Source organism: Mus musculus, chromosome X, assembly GCF_000001635.26.
Source record: "Mus musculus strain C57BL/6J chromosome X, GRCm38.p6 C57BL/6J".
NCBI classification, from domain to species: domain Eukaryota; kingdom Metazoa; phylum Chordata; class Mammalia; order Rodentia; family Muridae; genus Mus; species Mus musculus.
Genome location: NC_000086.7, coordinates 112,061,557 through 112,079,859, shown reverse-complemented (window position 1 = coordinate 112,079,859; position 18,303 = coordinate 112,061,557). Strand labels below are relative to the sequence as shown.

Below are 18,303 nucleotides of genomic sequence, written 5' to 3'. Positions count from 1 at the left end.
CTGTGTTTTTCACTGAGATTAATGTCCTATATGTAACAAAATGCTGAATCCAGTTTACGTATCCAGTGTGTTAGTCTATGTCTTTTTTGGGGGGAGTTGGGTCCACTGATGTTAAGAGATATTAAGTCATAGTGATTGTTCTTTCCTATTATTTTTGTTGTTAGAGGTGGGATTCTGTTTGTGTGGCTATCTTCTTTCGGGTTTGTTTAAAGACTAATTTCTTGCTTTTTCTAGGGTGCAGTTTTTCTCCTTGTGTTGGTGTTCTCCATCTATTATCCTTTGTAGGGCTGGATTAATGGATAGATATTGTATAAATTTGGTTTTGCCACGGAATATATTGGTTTCTCCATCTACGGTAATTGAGAGTATTGCTGGGTATAGTAGCCTGGGCTGGCATTTGTGTTCTCTTAGGGTCTTTATGACATTTGCCCAGGATCTTCTGACTTTCATAGTCTCTGGTGAGAAGTCTGATGTAATTCTGATAGGTCTGCCTTCATATGTTACTTGACTTTTTTCCCTTACTGCTTTTAAAATTCTTTCTTTGTTTTGTTCATTTGTGGGGTTTTACTATTATTTGACAGGAAGAATTTCTTTTCTGGTCCAACCTATTTGTAGTTATGTAGGCTACTTGTATGTTCATGGGTATCACTTTTTCTAGGTTAGAAGGACTTTTTTTTCTATAATTTTGTTGAAGATATTTACTGGCCCTTTATTTTGGGAATCTTCCCTCTCTTCTTTATCTATTATCCTTACATTTTGTTGTCTCATTGTGTCCTGGATTTCCTGTATGTTTTGGGCTGAGATCATTTGCATTTTGCATATTCTTTGATTGTTAGGTCAGTGTTTTCTATGGTCTAGGCTTTTGTAATAGGATCTGATGGTTTTTAGACTTTCCTTGGTTTCTGATGTTATGCCTCCCATTTCATTTCTGATTTTGTTAATGTGGATACTGTCTCTGTGCCCTCTGGTCAGTCTGGCTAAGGGTATATCTATCTTGCTGATTTTCTCAAAGAAACAGCTCCTGGTTTTGTTGATTCTTTGTATAGTTCTTTTTGTTTCTACTTGGTTGATTTCAGCCCTGAGTTTGATTATTTCATGTTGTCTACTCCTATTGTATGTATTTGCTTCTTTTTGTTCTAGAGCTTTGAGGTGTGCTGTCAAGCTGCTAGTGTATGGTCTTTCTACTTTCTTTTTGGAGGCACTCAGTGCTATGAGTTTTCCTCTTAGCACTGCTTTCATTGTGTCCCAGAAGTCTGGGTATGTTGTGACTCCATTTTCATTAAATTCTAAAAGATCTTTAAATTTTTTTCCTTATTTCTTCCTTGACCAACTTACCATTGAGTAAAGAGTTGTTCAGGTTCCATGTGTATTTGGGCTTTCTATTATTTATGTTGTTATTGAAAACCAACTTTAGTCTGTAATGATCTGATAGGATGCATGGGATTATTTCAATTGTCCTATATCTGTTGAGGTCTGATTTGTTACTGATTATATGTTCAATTTTGGAGGCAGTATCATGAGTTGCTGAAAAGAAGGTATATTCTTTTGATTTAGGATGAAATGTTCTATAGATATCTGTTAAATACATTTGGTTCATAACTTGTTAACTATGTCTCTGTTTAGTTTCTGTTTCCATGATCTGTCCATTGATGAGAGTGGGGTGTTGAAATCTCCCACTATTATTGTATGAAGAGGAATGTGTGTTGAGCTTTAGTGAAGTTTCTTTTATGAATGTGGGTGTCCTTCCATTTGGGGCACAGATATTCAGAATTGAGAGTTCATATTGGTAGATTTCTCCTTTGATGCTTATGAAATGTCCTTCCTTATTTTTTTTTTGCTAATTTTGGTTGAAAGACCATTTTATTCTATATTAGAATGGCTACTTTAGCTTGTTTCTTGGGAACATTTGGTTGGAAAAAAAAATTACAGCTTCTTACTCTGAGGTAGTGTCTGTGTTTTTCACTGAGATTAATGTCCTATATGTAACAAAATGCTGAATCCAGTTTACGTATCCAGTGTGTTAGTCTATGTCTTTTTTGGGGGGAGTTGGGTCCACTGATGTTAAGAGATATTAAGTCATAGTGATTGTTCTTTCCTATTATTTTTGTTGTTAGAGGTGGGATTCTGTTTGTGTGGCTATCTTCTTTCGGGTTTGTTTAAAGACTAATTTCTTGCTTTTTCTAGGGTGCAGTTTTTCTCCTTGTGTTGGTGTTCTCCATCTATTATCCTTTGTAGGGCTGGATTAATGGATAGATATTGTATAAATTTGGTTTTGCCACGGAATATATTGGTTTCTCCATCTACGGTAATTGAGAGTATTGCTGGGTATAGTAGCCTGGGCTGGCATTTGTGTTCTCTTAGGGTCTTTATGACATTTGCCCAGGATCTTCTGACTTTCATAGTCTCTGGTGAGAAGTCTGATGTAATTCTGATAGGTCTGCCTTCATATGTTACTTGACTTTTTTCCCTTACTGCTTTTAAAATTCTTTCTTTGTTTTGTTCATTTGTGGGGTTTTACTATTATTTGACAGGAAGAATTTCTTTTCTGGTCCAACCTATTTGTAGTTATGTAGGCTACTTGTATGTTCATGGGTATCACTTTTTCTAGGTTAGAAGGACTTTTTTTTCTATAATTTTGTTGAAGATATTTACTGGCCCTTTATTTTGGGAATCTTCCCTCTCTTCTTTATCTATTATCCTTACATTTTGTTGTCTCATTGTGTCCTGGATTTCCTGTATGTTTTGGGCTGAGATCATTTGCATTTTGCATATTCTTTGATTGTTAGGTCAGTGTTTTCTATGGTATCTTCTGCACCTGAGATTCTCTCTTCCTATCTCTCATATTCTATTGGTGATGCTTGAATCTAAGACTTCTAATCTCTTTCCTATATTTTCTATATCTAGGCTTGTCTCCCTTTGTGATTTCCTTATTCTTTCTAATTCCATTTTTAGATCCTGGATGGTTTTGTTCAGTTTTTCACCTGTTTGTGCTTTATTTTTAATGGCTTCTACTTGTTTACCTTTGTTCTCTTGTATTTCTTTAAGATATATAACATATATATATATATCCTTCTTAAAGTTCTCTACCCATCATCATGAGATTTGATTTTAAATCTGAATCTTGTTTTTCTGGTGTGTCAGTGTATCCAGGACTTGCTGTGGTTGAAGAACTGAGTTCTGATTATGCAAAGCAGCCTTGTTGTCTGCTGCTTATGTTCTTGTGCTTGCCTCTTGCCATCTGGTTATCTCTGGTATTAGTTGGTCTTGCTGTCTCTGACTGGAGCTTATCCCTCCTTGAACATGTGAGCCTGCAATCTTAATTTTGTCAGCCATCCTGGGGAGACCAGCTCTCTTTGGGCAGGATTTGGGTACAGAGGGCTATGGGACAGTCTTAGCTCTGGGGCGTAGATGGAGACCAGAAGCTCTATATTAAATTTCTCTCTCTCTCTCTCTCTCTCTCTCTCTCTCTCTCTCTCTCTCTCTGTGTGTGTGTGTGTGTGTGTGTGTGTGTGTGTGTGTGTGTGTGTACGCGCGCGCGTGCGCACATGTGTGTGTCTGTGTGTGTGTGTCTGTGTGTGCCTGCCTGTCTAGGTTATAAAACCACTTTCAAGAATTAGGGCCTGGGAATCGAACTCAGGGTGTCATACCTGGCTGCAAATGACTTTACCTGCTAAGCCATCTCACTAGCCTTTTATTCTGAATTTTAATTAGGTCTCAGGATATCCAAACAATCATTTGTTAAGAAACTCAGAATGGAAAATTTCAGCCATGTTCTGTTTGTTTTTTAGAACGTACCTGTCTATGTAGTCCAGGATACAATTTTGGAAATATGAGCATATAACAGTATGCCTGGTTTGGTCATATCTGTAAAATATGCATTAGATCTGTTATATTCATAAAACCTATAATAAGGATGAGCCAAATGTGGCAATTCCAGGTCTTGTTGAGAGGAGTGATTTAGCCATATCCAGGCTGACTCCATGACAAGCAGCAAACTGATAGTTTGTGAAACTAGATCTAAGCTTCAGTATCCCAGAAATGATAACATGTATCACCTGGATCCAAGAATCTATGGTCAGCCAACCATAGCCACAGGCAGCCAATATGAGGACACCTTGGCATATGGACTGAAGGTAGCTAGAATGAGTAAGCAATCATCTGGGTAGTCTCCAAAACCTAGCCAATTATAGAATCAGTCAGGCCCCTAGAGATAGAGCTAACCAATCAACTAAAAAGGGCACATACTCCTCCCTGGAATTCCCCTAACTGACAATAAGAGTAGGGCCTGCAAGTCCATCAGAGGAGACCCCTGCATGTAAAAAAATTCAGCTGAATAAATGCTCTGCATTTGCATACTATTTCTGACTTGTGTATCATTCTTTGATGATTCTTAGACCCTAATATTGGGAGACTAAGGAAGGCAAAATAATCATAATTCTTATGGCAGCCTATGTTATAAAGAGACTTCCTGCTTATAACATATAAAACACACACACAAACACACACATATATATACATACATATATGTATATATGTATGTATATATATATATATATATATATATATATATATACACACACACACACACACACACACATACATATATGTGTGTGTATTATATATGTATACACAAACCAAAAGGGGGGAACTACAACAGAGTAGATGATAGGAATGTGAAAATGAAACATGAATTATGACTGAACTAATTCCAGTCTAATAAGAAATTATGAAAGTTTAGTTTGAGACTTATGTTGAGATCTTCAACTATGAAACTATTCACTGCCACAAAGAAATAGGAAAATAAAAATAAATACTAGATCATTCTAGTAACAGCATGCTTTTTATAAGGACTGGAAATATGCCTTCACACTCTATGTAAAATTTTGATAAAATTGCAGTCTAATTCATATGTGATCTATTATGAGTTTTATAACTCCACGTACTTCACAGTACAGTTTTAAAGTGATCAAAAACACATCTGGGGAGATGGGTTAGTGAATAAAACACTTGGCTTCAATTTTGACCACTTCAGTTTGATCATCAGGACAAGGTGTATACACAGACCCAAATATCTGCCAGTTGTCATTTAATTCCACATGTACACAGTGGCATTTATATATGAACACATACACATAAACTAATAAATAAGCAAATAAATAAACACATGTAATAAATTTTAAAGAAAGAACAGGAGGGGTAACAACAACTAGACTATAAAAAATTAAAAGTAATGTTAAAAAAGAATTAAATACTACCATAACATTTACACATGTATAGTTTGTCATTTTGCCAGCAGAAATTCTTTTCTCTACCACATTTTCTAAATATATAATTATTTTTGAAGTTTTTAAATTTTGTATTAGATATTTTCTTCATTTACATTTCAAATGCTATCCCGAAAGTCCCCCATACCCTCCCCTCCCCTGCCCTGCTCCCCTACCCACCCACTCCTACTTCTTGGCCCTGGCATTCTCCTGTACTGGGACATACAAAGTTTGCAAGACCAAGGGGCCTCTCTTCCCAATGATGGCCGACTAGGACATCTTCTGATACATATGCAGCTAGAGACACGAGCTCTGGGGGTACTGGTTAGTTCATATTGTTGTTCCACCTATAGGGTTGCAGACCCCTTCAGCTCCTTGGGCACTTTCTCTAGCTCCTCCTGTGTTCCATCCAATAGATGACTCTGAGCATCCACTTCTGTATTTGCCAGGCGCTGGCATAGCCTCACAAGAGAGAGCTATGCCAGGGTCCTTTCAGCAAAATCTTGCTGGTGTATGTAATAGTGTCTGTGTTTGGTGGCTGACTATAGGATGGATCCCCGGGTGGGGCAGTCTCTGAATGGTCCATCCTTTCATCTTAGCTCCAAACTTTGTCTCTGTAACTCCTTCCATGGGTATTTTGTTCCCTATTCTAAGAAGGAATGAAGTTTTAAAACATGTAATTTATTAACCTGGGGTTGGGGACAATAGAAAAAGAGAAGAGAGGGAAAGTAGATGGGAGCAAAGGAGAAAAGAGAAAAAGAGACAGACAGAATGTAAGAGACTGTCATTTGGACCTAAGTCACTCTAAATTTTCAGATCCTAAGCTTGTGATATGTTTCTCATGATTTCAGACTTCAACTTTAATGCTAAATGTACATTTATGTACCATTTTGCATATATGTACCTGATCAATAAAGCAAGCAATATTGTAATATACACATATGTTACTAAAGGTGTCTAATGTCTGAGTCAATGTAGCAAACTGAAATATTGTCAGCCAATCTTTAAAGATTCATGAATTTTCACAGTAAACCTCTATAAATAATTTAAAATTTCTCAATGGGGAAATATGCTTCAGTGCATTCAACCTTACTTTTAAAAACTGAATGACTGAAAATGGCTGAAGAAAATCTCAATTGAATCTAGACAGCTAGTAATTTGCCACAAGAGAGCCTATATCTCAAAAGGATTAAGAGCCTACATGTCACATCTGCTTTCTCTGACCCAACTCTTGTTTTATCTTTTATCTGTATTCTGCAAACACAACCCAAAAGTGCATTTCTAAAGTGTAATTGGGCTATTTCAATCCTTTTTACACTGCAACACATGAAATTATTCATAGAAAAATGGCTAGTGAAAGGACTGGAAAAAATTGTGCTTAGCATGGTCAAGGAACTCCCTTGGGTTGATAAAAACAAAGCTTCTTCTTTGAAGGAAGTTATATCCTAATCGCAAGGTTATCTCTTAAAGTAAAAGAAATACAGTACAGTGCAATATATGAAGACAAAATTTTATGACATTATAAATATAACGAGCGGTCATCAATTAAAGAAACATCATGATAAAGATAGAACTCAATATTGAAAAGACAACAGAATTCAAAGTATAACACAGAAGTAATTTGACATTTTCAGTAATATGGTCAAAGAAAAATAGTAATAAAGGTGATTTTAAAGAAAATATCACATTATAACAAGGGCAATAAATAGATCATTAGACAGAAAAAACAAAAAGGAATTTTAGATTATAGGAAAACAAGGGTTATAAGTGTAGCAATTTTAATGGGTATGTTCACTTATGAATATATGTATTTGGACAGTAGCACTAAAGGGAATGATACTAACAAAGAAGTATTTACACAGCAAATGTGCTTTTTTGCAATACATAGAATAAGTGATTAGTTTGGGAATTATTAGCTTTTAAGTTTGTGCTTCATTTATAATAACAACAGAAGTTAGGTAGTTAGTAAGAGATCACTGGAGAAAAGTAGGTCTTACAAAGAAGGAGACATAGAATATAATGTTATAAAAGGATAAAAAGGAGACAAGAATAGGAGAGGTAAATGAGGAAGGAGATGGGAAGGCAGGGTAACAGAGGGAATTTGGGCAGGAATAACTAACAACAATATCCAGTTGAAAAGCAGCATGGAAACCTATTAGAGGAGGGAGGGAGGGAAGGAGGGAGGGAGGGAGCGAGCGAGCGAGAGAGAGAGAGAAATTTAGGTAGAGTCATCATATAATGGGGGGCCACCATGCCCTATCTTATTCTACTAAGTAAAATTCCCAGTACTCAAGTATTAGATACTGGAAAAAAGAGGTTGCAGTGATCCCTCAAACATCACAGGTTATTGCCTCTCCAATCTAACTGCAGAACCCTGTTGCTAAATACACTACTTATATATGGCACCAAACATGGGAAAATCAAATTGCTGCCCAATTAGAAGCTTCATCCCTACTGTTTAGCATTCAAGGTGCTGAAAGGTACTATATACACTACTGGAGGAGAAAGTAATCACTAATATCATCTATTTACAAACTCTAAGAACCTACAAAAGCACACGTGTACAAGACATAGAATCACAAATGTTTTTTAGGAATAACCAACCATTTTTTGAATGAATTTAAGTTGTGAGATGGAACCCATATCTAACACTATTAATGAGGCCAAGAACATGAGAGTAGATAGGTCAAGGGCCCTATGGAAAACTCTACTACTATTATTCTGCTAAATGAACATAGCTATTAAGCTATAGCTAATGATATATTGTTATATCCACACATCAGTACATTGCTGCTCAGCCATCATCTGAGAAGAGGTATCTTTTTTTTTCTTTATTGACATATCAAATGTTATCCCTTTCCTAGTTTCCTCTCCAAAAATTCCCTATCCCCTCCCCCCTTCCCCTGCTCCCGAACCCACCCACTCCTGCTTCCTGGCTCTGGCATTCCCCTATACTGGGATGAAGAACCTTCTCAAGACCAAGGGCCTCTCCTCCTATTGATGACCTAATGTGCCATCCTCTGCTAAAGATGCAGCTAGAGCCACAAGTCCCTCTGTGTGTTTTCTTTGATTGGTAGTTTATTTAGTCCCAGGGAGCTCTGGAGGTACTGGTTAGTTCATATTGATGTTCCTCCTATGGGGCTGCAAACCCCTTCAGCTCCTTGGGTACTTTCTCTAGTTCCTTCAATGGGGACCCTGGGAAGCTGTTTCTTATAGTAGTTTGGAATTAACACAGAGACTTGCAACTGGAGAATGTGCAGGCAGTGAGAGACCTCGAAGCAGTCAAGCCTAAATTGGATGCTTTTATCAACCTCATCTATTCAAGGACTAGATATATATGCATAAGAGGAAGTAGAAATATTTTAAGAGGCAGAGGTGGTAGGTGACTCTAAGCAAACAGTAAAACAGGGCCAACACACACATAAACTCAGAGACTGAGTTATACAAGAAAATTAGTTTTTTTCCCAAGTGACACCAGGTATGGCAGCCCCATGACCAGGAATAGTAGGAAAACACAAAATGGACTCCATATATTGCTTGTGTGTTTTTGTGTACATTTTTGTTTGTTTGGTATTTTTGCCTTTTTGATAGTTTGTTTTGATATTTTTTCTTTCAAAAAAGACAAAGAAAATGTAGTTTGGTGGATAAGGAGGTGGAGAAATCCTAGGGAAACTTGGAGGTGGGAGAATAGGATCAAAATAGATTGTATGAATAAAATTTTAAGCCAATAACTTAAAATAAGCCTATGAAATGTGAGATCTATGTAAAACTGTGTTTTATAACGAGAAAAAAACTTTGGAAGCTAGATGGAATTTTAAAACATAATAGATAATATTAATAAGATAGGTACTATCAAAATATATGTAATTAATATTCATGTTTATATGAAGTTCATATTTCAATGTGTTCTTTGTGTGTTTGAACACTGGAATAGTAACAGATTTTCTTTCTAATATAAAAGTCTGAGGTTTCTTTTTCTAGAGTACGAAGAATGCAGTTGTCTGAATAAAATAAACATAATTCACCATCCTTATCAAGGGAAATTTTGTCTTCTATTTTCTGAATCTGGTGGGCCAATTAAGACATTTAATTTAGTCATACATGTTCTTAGATTTTTGTCCTGCCTACTGGAAGTGATAATTTTTAATATTATCCCTTTACTTCCCATAAACTGAACTTCTGGCTGACCTCACAGCAAATTTAATAACAAGCCTTGAAGTAATTTTTAAAAATAAAACCAAACCTTTAATTAGCAAATACAACTGCATTCCAGATATAGTTCTACTTAACTAAACATCTTTTAGTTTCTCAGTATTAGAGATTGTACTTATTTTTCACATGTCACATCTGTGTTTCATGCAATAATATCCACTTATATTTAGTTAACATGCAGCTAGACAGAAATGTACGTAAATCAAAGTTTCCTGGTGTCTAGTTTTATATTCCTTTTGCTGAATTCTTTGGAGTTGTTTTCTAGTTCAAGATTTTCACTTAGATAATAACTTGAACTTTGTTTTTATTTAATTGTTTTACATTTATTTATTTATTTATTTATTTATTTATTTGCTACATACTACAGTGCCCTTGAACTTTGTTTTTATTTAATTGTTTTACATTTATTTATGTATTTATTTATTTATTTATTCATTCATTCATTCATTCTTCATTCATTCATTCATTCATTCATTCATTCATTTATTTGGTATATACTACAGTGCCCTTGTTGAGATCAGAGGACAACCTGTGGGAGTCATGCTGTAAATGTTGAAAGAAAAGAGCCAGTGAGATGGTTCATCAGGTAAGGGTGATTACTGTCAAGCCTGGTGGCCTGATACTGATCCCTGAAGTCACACTGAAGTAATTTTTAACTGTGTGTTTGTTTGTTTCAAGACAGAGTTTCTCTGTGTAGCCCTGGCTGTCCTGGAACTCACTCTGTAGTCCAGGATTTTTAGCTATGTTTAACCTGCCGCCTCACTGTAAGTTTAACCTGCCTTTAAGAAGACAGCCAACAGTCCAACAGCCAACCTCACTTACCTGGGATTTTTCCTGCAATAAGCTTTTGTAAACTATAATATATCATAGCTTTAATATTTTGTTATGTACTTAATGTATTTTTTGTATGTAGTTTGTTATGACCTAGAGAATTGTATATGTATATGCAAATGCATGTGTTGTTAATCAGTTGCCAAAAGCAGCCAACAGGTTGTAAGCAACCTTATACAACAAGTACCTGCCATAAATATTGAAAGAAACCTTGGATATAACTTGATCAATATGTTTGCAGTATTGTTTAGTAATTTGGGTCAGTTATGTAAGTAAAATGACTTCTTCCCATGTTAAACTGTTAAGAATTTCTATAAAGAATCTTTCATTCCTTTCCCATGCCAACTTTTCATTGCTGTTCAATAAATACATATCAAAACCCTTTGTTAGGGACATACAGAGAAGAGAAGTAAAGTGTTCAAGTTTGGGCTCATTCTTGGTCAAATTAATCTAAAGAAGAAATAATTATTTTTATTTCTTAATGCATAATCTATTTATTCTGGGGTTCCAAAGAAGAAATAGTTGGTAAGTTAGTGAAGTACCCATCTATAGAGGAATTTTAACCTAGTAACATGGGTACTCTGGCAAAGAATCACATCCAAAGACCTTCTAGGTCTATGTGATCCAGCTGGAATACAGGAACAGAAAAAGAAGAATAAGAAACCAAAGAATTATAGAAAGACCCAAAGAGTTAGAACACATGGCATGTCAACGAATATGGGAGTATTTATAGTATGGCTAGTGATTCCCAGGCAGGGAATCATATGAGTTGATGTTGAAAGATTGATAAACTTACCACAGATGTGTATGTTATACAAAGGCATTAAGCTACTAAAATTAACTTATATACACAGAAGCAGGGCTGTTAAAACTGACTTACTATAGACAATGGTAGTAGCATGGCTTTATTTATATCCAAATAATACTATTAGAAGACAGATTTTTATCTAGGTCTCTAAATTCTACTAACATACGGAACATTTCTTAAGCCATAAAGTTTATCCCTCACAAGCAATCAATTTCTCAATACCTGCAAATAATTTAAGTTACTTACCATTGATAGATGTTGAATGGATGGTGTATTATCAGCTTTGCGTTTCACTGAAGAACTCACTCTTTCAGGTTCAGTTGTAATTGGCTAAAAGCAAAGGTAAAATAAGTTTAAATACAGACACAAATCTGATACAAAAAGGAAACCATACTATTTATAAGAGGCCCAGACAGCTCAGTTAGCATTTTTAATATTTCCATTAAAATGTCATATCATAAATACATGTATACTGGTATACATAAATAGTGCATGAAAAAAGAGAACTCATATGTTAGGCATTATTCTGAGGGTTTAGCACATAATTAGCTCTTTAAACCCTTTCAACAACCTTATGAGGTAGGTACAATTATTAGAGATATGAAGAAACCAAGACATGGAGAAGTAATTTAATCTGGTCAGGAATTTGGTTATAGAATTGAGATTTGATCTCAAGAAGCCTAAAAAATGGAATCAGCCTTTTTAACAATAAACCAATTTAATAAATTTAGAAGTCTAAATTTAACAGCAACATGTGAAATGATTTATCTGAGAATTTTCCAATAAAACATAACAATGACCAGTTTCTATTTTACTGCTTTAGAAATATTAACTTATTTAGTATGGCTTAGTGTTACGGTATGTTATAGAAAATATATTATATTGGCTTCCCTTTCTATAATCCCTTCTGGATTATAAAATCCAGAAAAATAGAAAATTTAGATCAAGATTTAATCATGCAAAAATAGAAACTTAACTGACAAATGAGTAGTATGTGTAAATGACTAACTAAAATATTTCATCAAAGAAAAGCTCAAAAACATATGGTCTGACTGATGATTTTCATGAAACATGTAGGGGAAAAATACCACAAATTTTACTTAAATGATTTTGTGAAACTGACCAAAAAGTAAGTTTTTCAAACTCGTTCTACAAGGCCAGCCTTTTTCTGAGACCAAACAAAACAGTTACAGAAAAACAGCATAAAAGAAATACATGAAACAGCATCCTTAATTAATGTATGCATCTTCAATAAAACATTACCAAACCAAATCAAAAAATGTGTGAAAAGTTATCTACTGTGACAATGTAGATCCTAATCTCCAAAAGGAGAGCAACATGAATGAATCAATAAAAATAGGAAACACATAGAATAAATAATGAAAACATATAATCATCTCTTGAAGTACAAAATCAGTATTTGATAAAATTCAACATAATGATGAAAGATTAAGTACAGAGGAGAATATTTCAGTATAATAAAAACATTCAAAAATTTTAAAAAATCATAATATTAAACTGAGTGGAGGAAAGCTAAAAGCTTTCTGTCTTAAAACTGGTACAAGACAAGGATAGATATTACAAGTTCATCAATTTATTTCAATATACTACTAGAAGTCCTAGTTTGAATAGTTAACATAAACAAACAAGCAAACAAACAAAAATCATAAAAATGGAACTTTTCCTAAATCAAATTCTCTCTAATTGTAGATGGACAAGAATTTACATATTAAGCAGTCCTAAGAAAATGCATTAGAACAAATACATGTGTTCTTATTCCCAGTATTAGAGACTGAGTACGGGGCCTCATAATGTTTGGATTGATTGATCTACATTCCCAGACACTAAGATTAATAAACTAATCCATTAAGTTGCAACCTATATAACTAATACATAAAAATCAGTAGCATCACCATATGCCACTTACAATAGCTACAAAAATTTAAAGTGTTTGTGAATAGATTTAATCAAGGCACTGAAAGATCAGCACACAAAATATGTTAATGAAAGAACTGTGCAATATGCAAAAACAGTAAGATATATTATTATATTCATAGATTGGGAGACATAGTAATATTAAAATGCCCAAGGTACTGATATTTAAACAATTTATAAAATCTTGCAATCCCCTTTGACATGCAAGTGATCTTTTTAAAATGATGAAAAAAATTCTAAAATGTTATTGGAACCACCATAACTCTAAACAGCTAAATAATCTTGAGCAAAAATAGCAAACAGGAGACATTACTATCTGCCACTATGGTAACCAAAACAGAATGGTATTGACATAAAAATAATCACATAAATAAATGTAAGAAATAAGTAACCTAGAAATGAATCTACATATTTTCAACCCCCGTGCATTTTGACAATCCTAAAAACCAACATTATAAAAGTATAGTATTTTCAGTAACTGATGGTGAGAAATTTGTATGTCTATATTTGGTTTAATATTACCCAACTCTGCCTACTAGTTCCCAAAAACAATCTAAAATAACTCAGTATCTTAATTGTAACTCTGGTCTTAAATATAAGGCCAGAAATCCATGAAACTATGGTAAGAAAAATGTGAGAAATATTCCAAACAATTGGCAGGACAAGGCATTTTTGAGCATACGTTAAAAGCATAGTAAATAAAGATATCAAAAAGGCAAATGGTATTCTAGCAAATTAAAAAGCTGCTGCAAAGTAATCTCCAGAGTAAAGAAATAACTTACAGAACTAGAAAAATATTTGAAATTATTCATCCAAAAAACAGTGATATGAAAAAATAAGGACCTCAAAACTCAATCACATATAAACAAACAGCCCATTAAAAATGAGCATTTGCTCCCAAAGTTATTTCCTAAAAGACATTAGCATGGCAATATATAGAGAAAGTACTCAATATTGTTAATAATCAGAGAAATGAAAGTCAAAACCAAAATGAGAAATCAATTCACTCCAAACAGGTTACTACTATCAGTAAGATGAAGGACAAATAAAAATGTAAAAATGGAACCCTAGAACACAGGTAATGAAAATGTAAATTAGCACAACTATTATAGAAAAGCATATGGATGTTCCTAAAACATACACAACACAAAACAAAAAATATAACTTTTTCAATATCCATTAGTTCCTCGTATATCCAAAGGAGTAGAAATCCATATGGCAAAGAGATACTTTCATCCTTATTCATCGTAGCACTATTCACAAAAGCTAAGAAATGAAAATAACTAAAATTACCATGAATTGATGAAATAAATGTAATTTTCTCTCTCTCTTTCTCTCTCTCTCTCTCTCACACACACACACACAATGGAATACTATTTAGTAATAAAAGAAGGTCTTATCTTTTGTAACAACATGGTTATGACTAAACATAATTATGTTAACTGAGATAAATCTACCAAAGAATGACAAACTGAGATAAATCTACCAAAGAATGACATTCAATTTCACACATAGGTGGAAGCCAAGAAAATATATAATATATAAAGAGATAAGATATTTTTCACCAGCCGGGCAGTGGTAGCACACGCCTTTAATCCCAGCACTTGGGAGGCAGAGGCAGTCAGATTTCTGCGTTCGAGGCCAGCATGGTCTACAGAGTGAGTTACCGGACAGCCAGAGCTATACAGAGAAACCCTGTCTCGAAAAAAACCCAAAACCAACCAACCAACCAACCAACCAACCAAAAACAACAACTACAACAACAACAACAACAACAACAAAGATATTTTTCACCAGAGACTGATAAGAGTAAAGAGGAGAAGAGTTTAGGAAAGGATGACAATGACCACTGTGTACTAAGGTAATGTTAAATGTAAGGTACCCTAGCAACAGCATACTAGGGTACCTATAGTGATTATACAATAGTGAATACATAGTTACTTTATCCTGCTTACTATACAATTTGTGATGAAAATATTGAAAATCTAGATTCTCAGAAATTTTCAAAACCTACACTAGATGAATAAAACATTTTAATAGATGTATTTAACATAAGGAATAGAGAGCTCCTATCCAAATAATTATAACCTGAATAGTAGAGAAGATACTTGGGAGAACTTACTTAAATTAGGAATAAAGTGAATTGACAGTTGCATAATGTAAATGATGTTACTCAACTTTTTCTGAGCAACATTTATACATTAAGTTTAAGACAATACAGAATTTGGGGACAATGGTTTTGATTTCTTGTTGTAATGATTACAAGGAATGAATGTTTTCACAAGTGAAACTCTAAGTCTTGGTTTCTTCATTAATAAGAGATTCTATCAATACTTTCCTCACATGGTTGTTTTTATAGATTTAATAAAACATTATAAATACAGTGTTTTGCATATAGGTACCACAAATTAATGATTAACCTTTTTCTTCACAATATCAAAAGCACATTAATTAATTTATGCTTTGATGGATATCTATTTTGGGAAATAACATAAAACCAAACAATATAAACAAAATTAGTAGGGTCGTTACTCTGAAAAATTCAAAATATGCTTTTGAAAATTTAAACCAATAGTTTTAGGTGGCTCAGTATAATATTTGATGGTACCATTGTAGTTTTGAATAACAAGGAAAGGATGGGATTAAGTGCATTGGTATAGTGCTCACTCAGCATGAATAATCCACTGGGTTTGACACCCAGAATCATCCAAACAATAATACTAACTGGTTTCACAGAGCTGATTTATTATTAACAAGAATTCTCAATATAAAACTGAGTATTGATTTATTAGGAACTAGTGAAAAGTAATATATCCTCTAATCATCTAAAATTCTATATTCTGATTAAAATTTTAAACACATTTGATGAAATAGAAGTCATGCCCTAATTATATAGCTGAAAGTTTAAAACCAATGAAAATAGTTCTCCATCGTGAAAATAGCATTTAGGAAACTAATCTATAAATGCATATTGATATGTTAGAATGAGATATTTTTATATTACATACTTTCAATAAAAAGCGTCTTTATCCATTCAGTATTTTACCCTACCCCTATATTTAAGTTAATAATAAGGTTTGTCGTTAAATATTAGGCTCCTAAATATCTTGGAAATATAAGTTCTGTTAATAACTTGGAAAAAAATCGCAAAAGATGTTTAAATGGAATACATTTGGGCAAAAAACTACTGAAAACCTGAAGTCAATTCAATTTCATAACAAAATAATTTAGATTTACACTAGAAATATTTAAACATTATTATTGTACCATATATAAATATATACTTTTATAAATTATATCATGCATATTTTACATTTTAAATTAACCATGCAGCTTATGGTTATGGAATGTAGTATATCAGCTGCCATATATATATATATATATATATATATATATATATATATACATGTGTGTATATATATGTGTGTGTGTATATACATATTATAGCCATATAACTACAAAATAGGCATATTTTTCTTCATTTGTTTCCCCAAATATTTTAAAATTCATACTAGTATTTAACATAGTCATAGTTTTGACTTAATTAGCTTATGTATTTTTTCTTTTTAAATGTATACATTTTCAATGTTTTTCTTTTGCTTTAAGCTTATTAAGCTTATAAAAACACTATGCCATCAAAACATTCAAGGGTATTCAGTTTTTGTTTTTCTTAATAACTTTCCTACAAGGAGTTTTTCAATCTTAACAGACATGTATAATTAGCTGCCAACACAAACTTAAAAGAGACACTTTCAAAATTAATTGTATTTGGTGGTGTTCATCATAAATAAATAAAAACATAAAACATTTTAATGGAAGAATCCATTTTTAGTCTAAATACAAGCCAAGATTTTACAAAACAAGAACTAATTAGATTGTTAGCAGCTAGAAGCTATAGTATATTTATTCTAGACTTTTACCCATAGTATATAATAAGGAACCTATGTTTGCTGAACTAAGTTGATTATATAAAGATCTGAAGTACAAAATGCAACATAAGATTAAGGAATAATATACAAAGTATATTGATAATAGAAACATTTTTTAAAAAAAAATCAGTGAAACTTGGAACAAGGCATTAATGCTGCACACTGTGAGGCATAGAGATAGTCTCTCAAATGTTAATACACATAAATATGAGAGGTGTGAGATCCTATCAAAATTTAAGAACTGAAAGATTCAGGAGAAGACAACTTTAATCATTACCTTTATAAAGAAAGCTAATATAGAGAAATAGAAAGAAAACATTTGTGTTCACACATAAAGGATATTCCAGAAACCGAAGTTTTGATTATTATACTTCTGAAAAAAATGTCAGGCATTGTTTGATAAAGTAAAAAGAGGAACTATACAAATGACTTATTCCTGTGGGAATATAAGGGTAAGACCAACATAAATTAAAAGATGTGGTATATAATTTTACCTAGTAGATGTTGGCTTTCAAGTATTCAGGAGCAAGCCTTATGATTAATAATGAGTAAGATAATATATATGCCCCAGTACAGGGGAACGCCAGGGCCAAAAAGGGGGAGTGGGTGGGTAGGGGAGTGGCGGTGGGTGGGTATGGGGGACTTTTGGTATAGCACTGGAAATGTAAATGAGCTAAATACCTAATAAAAAATGGAAAAAAAATAAAGTGAGGGAAAAATAACAATAATTTCATAAGGACATCATTTTGAGGCTGAACAAATATTTGCTAATTTTCAAATGTAATGCGAATGTAAAGATTAAAAGAGGAAGAAGAGATTGACCTGTTATTTCCTAATATATGTGCTTAGATAGTTTAGTGCTTAGATAATTTGGTGACATTAAATTTCTCATTAGTATTTTTTAATTGTTCAATAAAATGGATAACGTAAATGGTTGTAATTCATATTTCTCTTGTGGAATTAAATTAGGTTGCTTTGAATTAAAAAACAATCTATACCCTTAAAAAAAAAAAGAAATGAAGATTTTAAAAAAATATTAAAAATCCACAAAAGTATTCATGTTCAGTGCCAGTAGTTGAGAACTTTTTTTTTTTAATATTAAAGGATTTGGGAATTGGAAGTGATGTATACTCATGTACTAATAACAAGAACAACAATAAAGCAAAAGATTTTAAAAGAAGATTCTTTTTGAATTATAATTTTAATGAGAGAAAAAGAGTAGTTGTCCTCAGTAAGCATCTTAGGGACCAATATCATTAAAGAAGAAAAAAAAGTATAAGCCTAAGACTTAAAGAACACTGAATGATACTAAATAGATCCTGGA

The 18,303-nt window shown here is 33.2% G+C and overlaps 1 protein-coding gene across 1 annotated transcript in view; it reads right to left on the bottom strand.

The window, feature by feature from the left end:
• Nucleotides 1-18,303, bottom strand: part of Tex16 (testis expressed gene 16) — a 230,561-nt gene that overhangs the window by 47,467 nt on the left and 164,791 nt on the right. The window contains exon 9 of the mRNA XM_017318644.1: nt 11,362-11,445. Within this exon, the coding sequence (XP_017174133.1) occupies nt 11,362-11,445 (84 nt within the window). The remainder of the gene's footprint in view (nt 1-11,361; nt 11,446-18,303) is intronic.